The 15,102-nt window shown below is 53.0% G+C and overlaps 1 protein-coding gene across 1 annotated transcript in view; it reads left to right on the plus strand.

Moving 5' to 3' along the window:
* The first annotated feature begins 3,893 nt into the window (after window positions 1-3,893).
* Window positions 3,894-15,102, plus strand: part of USP7 (ubiquitin specific peptidase 7) — a 64,868-nt gene continuing 53,659 nt past the window's right edge. Inside the window, exon 1 of the mRNA XM_042972567.1 lies at window positions 3,894-4,009. Within this exon, the coding sequence (XP_042828501.1) occupies window positions 3,928-4,009 (82 nt within the window). The 5' untranslated portion in view covers window positions 3,894-3,927. The remainder of the gene's footprint in view (window positions 4,010-15,102) is intronic.

Raw genomic sequence — 15,102 nt, forward strand, 5'->3', positions numbered from 1 at the left:
GGGCGCGCGCGCGCCCACACACACACACACACACACACACACACACACACACACAGAATCCGAAGCAGGCTCCAGGCTCTGAGCCATCAGCACAGAGCCTGACGCGGGGCTCAAACTCCCGAACCGCGAGATCATGATCTGGGCCGAAGTCGGATGCTCAGCCGACTGAGCCACCCAGGCGCCCTCTGCCTTATTTCTTTTAAGCTCAGACCCTCCTCACTAACCCTGTGGCTGTGGGGTTAGGTCATCTTTCCAGACATGGATTATCTACAAATTTAGTTATCCTGAAAAATAAAGAGCTCCCGTTAATCCCTTCTTTTTTGTCTGACACTTCCATCAAATCATTTTAGACCCTGGCCCACATAGCTGCCAGGTAGATAAATATTTTGGTTCTTAAGAAGAAAACCCAACCGGCTGTTTATGCCAAGTCATGGCTCTGGCCCTGGGAGCAGCAAAAATATGTTTTGCTCCGAGAGTAATGATAGGGTGGCCCCTCCCTGCACCTACTGACTCTACCTAATGACAAGTCAGCTGCTTTAGCAGTTCCTGTCTCCCCGGTTTCCCGTCTTTCTTAGGTCCCCGGTTTCTGAACCAGGGTACAGGGGTGTGAACTTTTTAAGAATTGGCAGTGATTAGAAATGGTGCCCTAGTAAGTCGCCTTGCCCTTTATTGCTCTAGGTCCTTTGGAGGCATCTTGGCATTCCAGCTCCCAGGAAGCAGGCATTACTCAGCTGATTGGTGTCTTTAGTGTTCTTCCCTACACATTCCTTCTGTGAGCAAATGGGCTTTACAGCTAATGCAGACCTGATTCCCCAAGGCGGAGATGCAGAGGCTAGCAGAGGCCTCTGGGATAACTGAGTCTGGACCTTCTTCGCAGGCCTCAGAGGGCACTGGTACTGCTGTTTTGAGTAGCTGAGGCGGCCTTGAAATGAGGCCTCCTCCCTGCCCCCCATCCTCTACTCCTAGGTGAAAGGCAGGAAGCTGCAAAGAAGTTCTGTAACTGAATCCTTACTAAAAGCCTTTAAAGCAAGCAGGCAGTCTTTTGTATCCCAGACAGACCCTGGCTCCTGGCAATTAGTAAACATTAGCTGAGGCGAAACCATTCCATCAGGCTTTATCAGGCATCTACTATGTACCAGGCACCGTGCTAGGATACAGCTGTGAAGTTTCTTCCCTTTGAGATGCTTCTAGGACTGGAGACATATTATTTGTGTGTATTCATTTTTTTTATTATTGTGTCATAAGTGACCACAAACTCAGAGGCTTAAAGCAACATTTCTTCCTCTCCCACAAACTCCAGCCTATCAGCAAGTCTAGCCAGTTTGACCTGTCAACACACCTACACCTGTTCTTTTTCTCCAGGTCCACTACACCTGTCTAGCTCACCTCCATCTCTCCTCTAGACTGTGACCAGCCTCCCTTCTGGTCTTCCTCACTCATTCTTGGCCTTTGCAAGATACCCTTTTTTTAAAAGAAAGTTTTACTGCCGTATGATTCACGTATCCTACAATTCACCCATTTAAAGTGGACAGTTCCGAAGGTTTTAGCATACTCGCACCATTACCAGAATCAAATTTTAGGATATTTTCATAACCTCCCCAAAGAAACCCCTGGCCTAGGAGCCATCACTGCTCAAAGCCGGAACCCCTCAATCTACTTTGTCTCCATAGATTGATTTGCCCGCTGGATGTTTCATGTAATGGGAATCATTCACTATGTGGTCTTTTGTGTCTGGCTTCTTTCACTCAGCACAGTGTTTTTCAAGGTGTATCCACGGGTACCATGTCTCAGTGCCTCATGCTTTTTAACTGCCAAATAGTATTTCATGGGATGGCTATACCACATTTATTTTATCCACCACGCAGGGTATCCTTTTAACTCCTCATATATTTCCCAGGTTGGCTTTGAACCCAGTCATAAAAATAAGGTTGGGCGGTGTGGACCCTAGTAGGCATTGTGTATTGCTCTCTGCCAACTGCCCCCCCCCCCCAAGGTCCTTTCTGCCCTCCCCAAGGCTCTGCAGAGCTGGAGGGGAGGATTCCTTTGCATCTGAGAACAGTTCATTAGCATTTGTGAGAATCTGTGTGAATAACAACACCTCTTCGGGATCTGGGGGTGACCCAGGGACTGGGACCGATTCTTGGTGAAGTCACTCCTTCCCTCTCATTTGCTGCCTTCCTTGGTCTAGCAAGAAATTCCGCTGGTGGGAAACCTTCGCATATATGAAATGCTTGGTGGGGGGGGGAGGGGCAGTCACATTTGAATCAAGCATTCATTTAACAAATATTCATTGAGTCCTTGCAATGTCCCACGCACGTGGGACACCACAGTGAACAAAACGTTCTTTTGTGGGTGTGGAGATGCGATCCTAACTAAACTGGAGAAGAATGCAGGGAAAGGAAATACGGAGATGGAAAGTGGGGTGGGAATCACAACTTCCTGGCCATTTTAGGGGGCAAAATTACATTCTCCTTTGAGACGGTCCCTTAGATGGGGACAGATGTACAGAGATGTATGTCCTTTTTGCCTATTTATTCACCTGCGCTGCCTCGGTTACCATAAAAAAGCTGAGACGCTACTCACCAGTCTGTGCTGATTTGAGGGGAACAGGTTAAATGCCACACGAAGAGCTTTTGGGGTCAGTTCTGAGGGACTTAACTTTTCTGGTTTGGACTACAATGAGAAAATAAGTTCTCCCACGTAGGGTATTGGGCACGTACAACACAGCTCGGTTAAGGGTGGAGAGCAATCCTACTACTACTGCTGACCATAGGCACTGGTGGTACGCGTCGCCCCCGGCTCTGTCCCAGACCCTGTTCTAAGCAGCCCGGTCAGCTACACGCCCAAGGTCACACGGCCGCGCCGAGGGCCCCAGGGTATGGGGAGGAGGGGGGAAGGCCCCTGCGCTGGGCCGGGCTCGGGGCTCTCACCCTCCAGGGTCGGGGTGCCGGGGGGCCCGCACCGGCGCGTCCCGGGACTCAGGGGCAGGCACCCGGGGCCGGGCGGCTCTGGGGGCGTGGGAGGCACGGGGGGGCGCGGTGCGACGCGGGCTGGAGCGGGAGCCGGAGCCGGAGCCGCAGCCGGCGGGCGGGCCGAGGCGGCTGCGGCGGCAGCGGCGGGCGGGCCGCTCTCTGCTCCGCCTCCCCTGCTCCGCCCTCCGCTCCCGCTCCGCCCTCCTGCTCGGCGCCCTCCCGCCCGCCCGCCCGCTCCCTGCGCCTCCCGCCCGCTCTCCGCTCGCTCGCTCGCTCGCTCTCGGGCCCCCCATGCGGATGTGACATTTCACGCCGCCGCCATTTTGAGAGCGAGCCGAGCCGAGCCGCCGGGCGCCGCGTCCGCTGCCGGAGCCCCGACGACGACGCCGAGGAGGCGGAGGCCGCAGCGCCCCGAGCGCGGCCGGCCAGTCGCCCGCCCGCGCCGCCGCCGCTCCCGCCGGCCCCAGGCCCCGCAGGCCCGCCGCGGCCGGCCAGGCCTGCCGCCCGCCGCGCCCGGCCCGAGGCGGGGCTGACTCCGCGGCCCCCGCCCGGCCGCCCTCCGCCCCCGGCCGGCCCGCGGCCCCGCAGCCCCGGCCCCGGCCCCGGCGGCGGGAGGCGGGCCCCGCGGCGGCGGCGGCGGCGGCGGCGGCCGCAGCGAGCGACGAGGCCGCCCGGCCCGGCCCGCCGGCCGCCCGCCCGCCTCGGCGCCGAGATTGGGCGAATCGCGAGCAAGTACGTGCGCGTCTCCCTGCCGCCGCCGCCGCCGCCGCCGCCGCCCGCCGCGGGCCGCCCCGGGGCCGCCGCCGCCGCCGCCGACGACGCGCGGGAGGAGGAGGAGGAGGCCGCCCCGCCGCCGCCGCCGCCGCCGCCGCCCCGGCTCGCCGCCGCCGCCGCCCGCCCGCCGGGCCCGCAGCCCGGGCTCCCGGCCGCAGGCGAGGCCCAGGCCGCGGCCGACATGAACCACCAGCAGCAGCAGCAGCAGCAGCAGAAAGCGGGCGAGCAGCAGCTGAGCGAGCCCGAGGACATGGAGATGGAAGGTGAGGCCCGCGGACCGGCCTCGGCGGGGCCGGGGGGCGCCTTCCATTGTGGCCGGGGGGAGCCGCGGGAGCCACGCGAGGGGCTCGCCATCTTTAAGCAGGCCCCGGCGGCCGCGGGCCTGGGCCTGGGCCGGGCCGGGCGAGGCTGCACCGTCATGCCGGGCCCGCGCGCGCTGGGGGCGGCCGGCGGCCCCCTGCCCGGCTCATTGTCCGGGGCGCCTTCCGGCACAAAGCGCCTGGATCCCGGGCTTGTGAATGAGGGCGCCCTGGCCGCCCGAGGGACGCTGGCGTGCTCCGGGGCTGCTGGCGGCCGTCGGGTCGGGAGCCGGGCTCCGGGGGGGTGTGGGGGGTGGGGAGAAGGTGGGGTGTGGGTGGGGGCGGGCCGTGCCCCGTGGCGGGCGTCCCCGGGATCTGCCTCGCCTGGCCCGGTTCTGGCCGGCGAGCTTGGGGAGCGCTCGCCCTCCGTGGACGCGGGGCTCGCCCGCACCTGCTCGCGTGCGCTCCCCCGGAGCGCCCACCGGGGCTGCGAGGCGTTCCCCCGGATCCCTTTAAAACGGCAATTCCTAGCGTCGGGCTTCATTTTGGAACAACACCTGCAAGGAAGGCACATGTTCTCCGCCTTGGGACTGGCCCCGAGTTCTGAGCCGGACGCTGTCTGTTTCTACTTACCTGTTTGGGCGGGGGGCGGGGAGGGGAGAGTTTGGTTACCCGACTGTGTGCGGTGCAGTCAGCATCCGGCCAGGTGTGTGTTTGCAACTGCGCGAGAGCCCCTCCGCACATGGCTACCTACAGCCGAATCAATCCTGACTCCAAAAGTAACTTAATTTTCTGCCCTTCTGGCAGCAGTTTCCTCAGGTACTTCCAGATACGGGGTCTTGGTTATAAAGGTTTGATGTCAAGAGTCTTTGGTTTACATATTTCGGGCAAGTTGGCCATTGGAAGGCATCTTTTAGTTCTCGTGGCCCCAAGTGTTTAAAAGAGCAAAGTCAAAGTAGTCTGGAAAAACAGCTTTTTTACCTGCCTTGAGGGGTCAGACCGGCAGGAGCCAAAAAAGGGGGTAGGGTAGCTAAGTGAACTGGGCACTGAATGTTCTTAGTTTGCTTTTAGCCAGCGATCTCGGGTTGCATAAATGAATGGAACCTTGCTCAGGAAGCTGAGGCAAAGGACCACATTTGTCCTGTCGGCTGGCTACACGTGTGGGGCACTGCCTGCCACCCTGGTTGGTGGGAACACTTAACCATGACTGGTGTTCCCCTGTGAATGACGTACTGCCAGTAATTGGATGTTCACTGAAAAAAATGGCTTGCCAGATTGCAAAAGGCAAAGTGGTGGAAATGCCTGCAGAAAGCACTTCCCAGTGGTACTTAACAATGGGCAGTCGTGGGGGACAGGAGAGCAGAGTCCGCGCCAAGGACCGGGCTATGTATTTCCTTTGGCTTCAGGAAGGCAGTAGCTTCACGAAGCTTTTGGCATGTGTGATTAAACCACCTAGTTGCAGGAATATGTTGCTGAGACAATTTTGGGTATTCCTTTTATGCCACATAACCAAACAGGTTGCTTTTCAGTCCCTCCCCCCCTTTTTTTTGAATAGCGCTCCATCAAGACAAAAATCCAACAGTGCTAGCATACTGATTTCCCCTATATGTCGTTTTACCCCTTTTCCAAGTGTTTTAAAATAGTAGTGAGAAGCAGTAAAGATGGACATCACTGAAGGACCTATTTCTGATGCAGAACCGTCTTTGGGGAAATTGTCATGCCCCGAGTTCTGCGGACTTTTCTGTAAGATTGGAGAGTGTTGAAGGGTACTGGAAGAATTTTCAGAAATCCACAGTTCCAAGAAATCCACACACTCCATGCTTGCAAGATGACTTCCTTTTCTCATGGAGTTTTATTTTCATATCAAAGTTCGTATTGGAAAGGTCACCCCTGAAATCATTAATCTGCGAATTTACTGGAATCTCAAAATTGGAGGGGAAGGTTGCGGTTATTAATGCTGATTTCTAAAACTTGAGAAAACTTGTTTCTTTTGAGTGGATCTCTGTCCCAAATTCATTATCCCACCGATACCTTGCCTCTGTAGGACTTGGGATTGTCAATTCCCTGTGAGCACCGACAGGTGTGTGGTTCACAAAGCTGCCTGTGTCTTAGGCAATCTATCAGCCTTTATTAAGCTTCCCACTCCTGAAATGTGCTGGCTTTAAATATTGTAGTTTAGGATCAGGAAGAGGGGAAGAATCCTTCCTACTAAAAAGCCAGCAGGGTGGGATTTAGTGACAATCAACTCCATTTGGCTTCACGTGCCAGGTTATGCTAGTGCCTTGAACCTGCCCTGAGTCCAATAGAACTGGCAGCTGGTAGCAGTTAGGGTTCTGATCAGCTTGAGGAAGGGAAGGCTTTGTCAATGAGGAGCATCCTACCTGCCCCTCCTGGGCAGGGCCTTTTCGGAGGAGCTTGGGAGACTGGTTAGGTCGGTTGTTCTTTCCTATCAGTAGGTCAGTGTTAGTTTGCTCTCTTTCTCACTCCACTTCTCTGGGATTGCATTTGCTTTTGACGGAACTTTGCTCGGTCCTTGCGTATCTGCTGTAGAATAACAATGCTCACGCTTCGTTATTTTAAAAATGACTTGTTCTGAGCAGTTGCAAAAGTTAGAAAGGGTGAAGGGCAGAGAGGGAAGAGACGAGGGAAAGGACGGCAGTTCATGGGGTCGGACCCCATGCCTCCTCTAGGTCCCGAAGCAGTTGATCACACGTTTCAAGTGGGGAGGCACACGCGGTGGCGGTGGTGTTATTCGGTCTGGCCAGGAAGGAATTCACTTAGCAGTTTATTCCTTGTCTAACTCAGAGGAGGTGCGGGCCGAGGGCCTGAAGGAGCGACTTGCGCAGGCCTCTGCCCTCTGAGTACTCGGAGCGGTGATCATCTGGTCAGTGCTGTGCCCTGTCCAGTCAACAGGAAGTTTTCCCAAGGCCCTTGCTTCTGCTGCATAGACGGGCCAGCACAAATGTAAATACCCTGATGTTTGTTCCCTGCTTCTTCGGCCCCTGTGAGCAATCTCCGTCTTAGACTGTTGGGGACAGACAGTTTTGTTTGACCTCGGTGCAACACTCAGACCACTGCCGTTGGGACACCAAGCTGGGAGCAAATCAATGAGTCATCTGCAGTTTGCGAAGAATTGATCATTGACTTCAGTGTTTTTGGTTGGGAAGAGGCAGCACTGGTGGATTTCTTTTTCTTTCAAACTTTCGTGGGGAGGTGGAGTTTCGAGTTACCCTTGTGCTAAGGCAGGTTTGGGAGTGAAAGGGAGTTTCCTTGCACACACGCACCCAGATAAACCAAACCGGGCACATTTTACTCTGTCTAAAATGCAAGTTGCCTTTTCAGATAGCCCTGTAACAAGACAAAAATCACGGGAATCCCTATTTTTCTCTCGCGTTAGCCTTGGTTGGTAAAACAACCGCGAAGCTACAAGATGAAAGTCAACTTAGAGAACCCAGAAGAAATACAGAAAAAAATTAGGCCAAACCTGGAAATGTCTGACTCTGAGCCTGGCAGGTTTTGGTAGGATTGGAAGTTACTCCCCACAGGCATCAACCCTCTCGATTTTCTCAGGCTGCTGATTTTGATGATCTGGGAACAAATAAAAGCTTGCTAACAGCAAATATGGGAAGAAAGTGAGTACCTTCCTCCTTGATTTTTATTTTTATTTTTATTTTTTTGCAGTCAGCTTGGTGGAAAGGGAGAAAGGGGCCGCTGAGTTCCAGCTCCTCGTGGTGCGGCAGTATGGTGGCTTGAGCACAGGCTTTGGGCCAGGCCTGAGTTTGAGTGTGGACTTTGCCATTTAATTGTGTGACAAGAGCACAGAGCTCTTGTAAAGTACTGTGCAGAGAACTGGGAGTGTGGATGTTCAATTCGTGGGGTTCCTGGGACAGTGGAGCCTTGCATGGGAGGAAGCGATCGACTTAGGACCAGAGCATGGCATACACAGGTAGGGCAGGTTGTGATTTTCCGTGGTGTGCAGAAATGTCCTACGGTGATTATGTCCTAGTGTGGACTAGGAAGAAAACAGGACCAGCCTCAATCTAAGCAGCATTATGGAATTCTGGGCTTGAGATGCCTAAAGAGGTACTTAAGGTTAATGGTATAATATTTTAAGAAACATCTGTGGATGACAGAGGACACGAGTGGACTTGGGGCGCTGACACACGGGCACTGAAGTGTGCTGTGCTCAGCTCAGTAGCCCTGTGATAAAGAGTATTCCTGTTCTGGGAAAAGTTTTAGAGCATGTAATGATGATTTGAGGTTGAGAATCAGGTCACCCAGTCTCCACACTTCGGGAGTTGGCCTTGAATTCTTCTCTCTGGATCCCCACATCCTGTTACCAAGCCCTTTGGTTTCAGCCACCACCCTAAATGAGGCCCCTGTTGCCTCATGCTGGGACTTTGCAATAGCCTTCTTGCTGGTGGCTGCTTCCATCCCTCCCGAACCTCACACGGCTCGTGCAGCTCTTTGAAAGTAGACTGCCCGCAGGACCGCTTGGCCCCTTCACCGCCCTGCTTTAGGGGGGCGCAGGTGTGCTGTATGTGGGGAGTCACACAGTCCCGTGTAGGCCATCAGAGTCCTCAGGATTGGCCTTGGCCTTCTTTGTGCTTTGGGGTCCGAACACACACAGGCTGGTGCTTCCTGGGGGGCAGCCCCGGCTTTGGGGCCTTGCATAGACGCCGATGGCTTCTCTTTTGGGAACGCGCACAGGATGGATACCCCAGGACAGGGGTTCAAAACCTGTTCCCATGCCACCTTCTCCCTAAACCTTTCTGGTTGCCACGGCTGTTTGGCTTGCACTGGAGTCCCGTAGACCGTGGTTGTCCCTCGCATACCCCTCTCTTCCTCAGTGTTGGCTTGTTAGTGTGGAAGGTGACCGTCTCCTGTTCTTGTTTTTGTTGTTTTGTTGTTCAATGTACTCGTGGGGGATATTCATGCAGGAAAAAGCAATTCTAAGGCTAAACGGCACAACAGGAGGCGGCTGGCTGGCAAGGTGGTGTGTGAAAGAGAAAGCCGAAGCCATAAACTGATGTTGCTTTGATAGCTGCTAATTCAGTTTTATTGCTTTTAACGTAAGTTGCTTCAGATGGCATTTTTGATCCTTTTGGAAGGAGGAGCTCATTTCTGTTTTCCAGACCAGGGTGTTGACGGGTCTATATAAATTACTGACTGTTTCTTCTGAGTATTTTAAAATTTGGTTTTGTTACTCTTTTGGTTTTTTGGACGAGTGGTATGTAGCCGGAGTCTTTTTGTTTGATTTCCAAGGCAAAGGGATCTTACTCTGGAGACAAAGTTGTAACGAGGCGCTTCTTGACACGTACCGTGACAGAGTTGACTGTTCAATGTCACCTGCTTCGTGAACTTGTCCTGAACTTACTTGGACTTAAGAAAGTTGGAGGAAGCAGGATTTTAAGTGTCATGCGTAGGCAGGAAAGTCAGTTATGCCATTTTTCTAGTGAGTTAACACATGCCTTGGCTAATGAGAAGTCAGACGTGTTGAAATTCTCTTGAAGAGAAGCAGGCCTACTTCTGAGGGTTGGTGAATTAGAACTTGGAAGTTGGGAATGGGGGTAATGAGAGAGTCAGGAAATACATGGACCTGGGCAAGAGCTGAATGCTTCCAGAACATGGGGACGACGGGGCTAAGTGGGAGTCGAGCAGGAGACGGGGGAGGGAGAGCTCGAGGGCTGCACCCTGAGAAGTGGTGGCACGGCGTGTTGTTGGGGTGGCAAGAGCTGGGGTTGGAAGGCCTCTGGGGGTAACAGGGAGCACGGTGCTCCTCGCCCCGCCCGGTGGGCCCTCCCTGGCCCCTGTGCTGCTTGTCGCCAGCTCAGTTCTTAGGCCAGCCTGGAGGTGTGGAGACTGCGCAGGTCACCGCTGCTAATGTGGACACACATGCCCAGGGGGGCCCGTGTCCTTTGGAAGAGAACAGGTTACCTGCCTGAGGGAGCTCTAGTCCACCGTTTGCCACGTGAGTGGTCAGAGTTTCAGGGTGGCTCAGGTCGATCCCTTTTTTTTTTTGGTCGGGTGTGGGGGAGGGGGTCATTGAGAGTCTGAAAGCTAGGGAGGAGGAGGTTCCCTTGTGTGACCACAGCGGTTCTGTGTGATTCTCCTGCCTGGCATAGAATATTCAAAGCCTAGGTCCTCCGGTTTTGATTCCGTGCCAGTGACTAAATTGGTTTTCCTGACATCCTGATACTGGTAGGACTCTTGTATCGTGTGCCAGCCCTCAGCATATCCACCTGGGGAAGGCCTTGCTCTCACAGTAAGTTGCTAAACTGGCCTCTGGTATGAGTTTACGAGAGTGGCCTGTCTTGTAGAGTGTGATACGCTCCAGGGCGTAGCCACAGGTGTCTGGGTGGAACTAAAACTTCTCTTGGCCACCCCTCCTGCCACCCGATTCATAGTACTTTCAGAAGGAGTTGATGGGGGATTTTCCGGGGGAGACCCTGTCCAGTGGCTCTAATTTGTTGGCTGAGCAAACCCCATCACTGCGGGGTCCCTTATAAAAGGACTTATGGGCCCCGTACCTGGAGTTGGAAGTATGTTTCATCAATGCGACTTTCGGGAATAGGTTCTGTTTCAAGGCTCTTAATTGACCCTGTGCAGTGGCTGTCTTAAAACGAGTGCGTGTAACAGTTCTTAACTGTCGGTGTGGTTATGCAGCCTAGCTTCTCTTAGTGTTGGGTGGATGATTTTGAAGTGCCTGCTTCTTGCATTCGGTGGTTTAGATCACCATGGAGGAGACATTATTCAGTCAAAGAAACTGTATGTGAAGTGGTTAAAAACATTCCTCAGTCCATAGTGCTGTTTTGTCTCCATCATGGACATTTACAAGAATTGTCCCCAAAGATTCTCAGCCTTTCTCTCTTCTATGCTGAGTGTGTAAGGATTAAGAGGATGCACAAATCGGGTGGAAAAGCCTGACTCGCAGAATGCCCTCAGAAGCAGCTGGTGGGGGCGTGGGTTGCTGTGGCCCCTTTGTGAGCCCCAGCCTTTGGGCTGACTCTCCCACTCGAGACTGGGAACGGTAGTGGCTGAGGGGTTGCTTGTCCTGGGTTGGACTGGAGTGGGGTGCTGTCCTAGCCAGGATTCCTCATTTCTCCGAAGCACTCCAGGTCTCCTCCTGGTTCTGATGAGAACAAACTGAGATCAGGTTCCTTCTTAGGCCCATCTTTCTCCAGAAATCCACTTGTTTTCATATGGGGGCGGGGGGGGGGGGGGAGGAGATGCCACATGGGTATAAGGACCCGTGCAGTGCATTACAGTGGCCACCAGCCCTGCAATTTTAGGTTTAAAATAAAATTGGGGCACCTGGTTGGTACATTTGATGGAGCATGCAACTCTTGATCTGGGGGTCATGAGTTCTAGCCCGTCGTTGGGTGTAGAGTTTACGTTAAAAAAATTAGGGGCACCTGGGTGGCTCAGTTGGTTGAGTTGTCTGACTTTGCCTCAGATCATGATCTCGAAGTTTGTGGTTTCGAGCCCCCCATCAGACTCTGTACTGACAGTGTGGAGACTGGAGCCTGCTTTGGATTCTGTGTCTCCCTCTCTCTCTCTGCCCCTCCTCCACTCATGCTCTGCCTCTCTCAAAAATAAATATTAAAAAATTAAAAAAATTTAAATTAATCCTATTCCTTAACTGACTTGCCATATTAAAAAATGTTTTTACTAGCCACATTTCAAGTGATGAATAACCACACGTGGCTGGTGGCCACCATGTTGGACAGTGCAGGTACAGGGTACTTCTGGCAACGGCAGAAAGTGTTAGTGGCCAGTGCTGGCCTAAATGATCTGGTTGGATCCTTGGCTGGTGGTGTTTCTGGAAGCATTGGTATCACATTGAATGTTGGGAAGTGTTCTGGGAGAGCTCAGTTAAAATGAATAAAATAGTTCTTGGGCAAACCCTATAGAGCTAGCTTCTCCAGTTATTTGTGGTGAAGAACCAGGTTTTTTCTTTAATTTCTAGTCCACTGTGGACATTCTAGACTGTATTTTGTAGAAATACAGTGCCAACAAACGATGTAAGTGAAATACAAGTAAACCTACAAAATACAAGCCCAAGTTTATTATTAATTCAACAAATGTACAGTTAACTGTTGAAATCAGTGATTAGAACAAACATACATCCTAAGAAAGAAAATTACAGAAACCGTTTGTGTTCATTGAAAGTGTGTGTCTAGACCATGAGTATAGAGAGACCCTATTACACTGGTAACTGCCCGTCGGTCCGCTCTGGTAACCAAACCCGACTTTGTGTGAAGTCGCAACCCCCACATCGAGAGCCTCCATGTGTAGTTCTTAAAGTAACAAATGATCTCGCTTCTGCTGCTCATGGGGGGTGATGTTTATCCCTAGTGTTTCTGTTTTGCTAATACTCCTGCGAATTCAGTGCTAGAGAGGTACACCGAGAATGGGGGAGATTTTTAAAGTGATTTTCTAGAATTTCTCTGTGGACAGCTTCAGCTGTATCTTATAAGCTCAGAGCTAAGTTCTCTTTTGTTCAAAGAAGTGGATTGCGGATCATATCTACTTTGGGGTTGCAGTTAACAAATGAACTCTGAAGTCTCGCAGGGTGTAATGTGGTCCGGTGTGACAGGCCCCTGCTTGGGTGTTGCGGGAAAGTCACATCACTGGAAAGTTCCTACATTCGATCTTCATTGTGGTTAGGTGCACAGAGGGGCACCTGTTCGCCGACCCTGTGCAGGGCTTCTCGTTTTTAGCCCTGTCCTCTTTGTCTTCTTGTCTGGCTTCCAGAGGGACCAGGAATGGAGGCTTGCATTCTCGCAGCAGCAGAGGTGATCTGTTGTGGTTCTCACAGAGCCTGGTTAGCGGGGCTCCTGTGTACCAGACATGTCCTGCCTACGGAGGGCCGGAGTTCAGGTGCCAGGTGCACATGTGCACGGGAGGGCCTCCATGAAGGGCTCCGAAGGGGTGGTGGACAGGAGGTGGCCGTGCCACATAGTAGGGACGGGACTGGCTTCCCTGGGAAGGGTGAGTCAGCAGAGGCTTTCCTGAGGGGGGCACATGACCGGTTTTGAGAAGGGGGCGCTGCGCTGGAGTGGTCGGAGGCAGATGTCGAATAGCACAACAGGGTTGGTCGGATCGGGACCTGTGCGTCTGTGTCCGCGGTTTAGGGTCTGTGGTAGGTGGAATAACCACAGATGTCCCTGTCCTAATCCCCAGAGCCAGCAACTATATTGCCTTACGTTGCAAAGGTAAGTGTCCCTCATGGGGAGAGTATCCAGTGCTGCCCAGGTGGGCCTGGTGTAATCCTAAGGGTCCTGAGGTTGCCGTGTGGGTGGTGTGGGGTGGGAAGGCCTTGTTGGCTCTGAGGATGGAAAGGGGAGCCAAGGAATGGGGAGGTCTCTAGAAGCTGGAAAAGGCAAGAAAATAGATTTCTCGGGGTACCTGGGTGGCTCAGTAGGTTAAGCGTCTGACTTCGGCCCAGGTCATGATCTCCCAGTCCGTGGGTTCAAGCCCTGCATCGGGCTCTTTGCTGACAGCTCGGAGCCTGGCGCCTGCTTCAGATTCTGTGTCTCCCTCTCTCTCTGCCCCTCTCACCCCTTCATGCTCTGTCTCTGAAAAATGAATAAACTTTAAGAAAGAAAGAGGGAAGAAAGAAAAAGAAAGAAAATAGATTTCTCCTTTGGAGCCTGCGGAAGCTACACAGCCCTGCTGACACCTTGATTTCAGCCCAAGGAGCCCAGTTTTCAGACTTCTAATCTCCAGAGCAAAGAATAAGGGTGTGTTGTTTAGGCCACTAAGTTTATAGTAATAAGTTCCAGCAGCCATCTGAAAGTCATAGCGGTCCAGGGAGGTGGGTGAGGAGCAGGTGTGTGCCCGATATTTGTAGCTGGCCTTGAACCTGTAGGGGGCTTTGGTGAAGCTTGATGAGTGCGAGGCTGCCCACCCTCACTGAGGACCCCTCACTCTGTTCTGGGCCACGTGATGTGCGGGCTCTCCGAGATGGCTGTATCATCATCCCTGCTTCATAGCAAAGCAGAACAAGACACCGAGTTACTCAGGGTCAGTAATGGGATTTGAACCCGTGCAGTCTGGCCTCACAGCCGATGGCGATTCGTCAAACCCAGTAGACCCTGTGGGTCGTGAAAGACGTGGTTACTGCTTCTTAGCTGAAACACCTCTGCTGCCTTCTCCCGCGTTCCTTCCCTCACCAACCCTGAATGGTGTGCTGCAGTCTGTCTTCCTGGTTGAGCGTTTTTGTGTGGTTCACCACACGCTTTGAATATAGAAAGTAGCTCACTGCCAGAAGTGGTTGGGGTCACGTGTACAGCTCAGCAAGTGGATGTGTGGGTCAAGAAGATACAGAGCAGAATATTATGTGCTTTCAGGGCAGGTGCCTCCCTCCTTGCGAGAATAGAATTGAAGTAACTGAGTCGGGTATTCAGTAACTGTTACATACTGAGATCCCTAGCTGAAATGGATCATCCCTAAAGCAAACCATTTGGGACTCTGCGTATATGGAGAGATGAAAAGTTGAGAAGGTTTATTAGCAGGGGTTCAGGACGTAAACATACTGCATTTCAGAGTTTCTGATTCTGTGGAGCTGGGTACCAGAGCCCCAGGTTCCTTTTCCTTTTTTTTGTTTAGTATTTTTTTGTTAAGTTTAAAAAAAATTTTTTTTTTAATGTTTTTATTTATTTTTGAGACAGAGACAGAGCATGGGCGGGAAAGGGGCAGAGAGAGAGGGATGCAGAATCCGAAGCAGGCTCCAGGCTCTGAGCTGTCAGCACAGAGCCCGATGCGGGGCTTGAACCCACAAACCGTGAGATCATGACCTGAGCCGAAGTCAGGCGCTCAACCGATTGAGCCACCCAGGCGCCCCCTCCCTTTAATGTTTGTTTATTTTTGAGATAGTGCCAGCGGAGAGAGGGGGAGGGGCAGAGAGAGGGAGAGAGGGAGACAGAGGGATCAGAAGAGGAGTCCGCGCTGACAGCAGCAAGCCCAGTGTGGGGCTCAAACTCACAAACTGTGAGATGGTGACCTGAGCCGGTTGGACACTCAGTGGCTGAGCCACCCAGGCGTCCCAGAGA

This window comes from Panthera tigris, chromosome E3, assembly GCF_018350195.1.
Source record: "Panthera tigris isolate Pti1 chromosome E3, P.tigris_Pti1_mat1.1, whole genome shotgun sequence".
NCBI classification, from domain to species: Eukaryota; Metazoa; Chordata; class Mammalia; order Carnivora; family Felidae; genus Panthera; species Panthera tigris.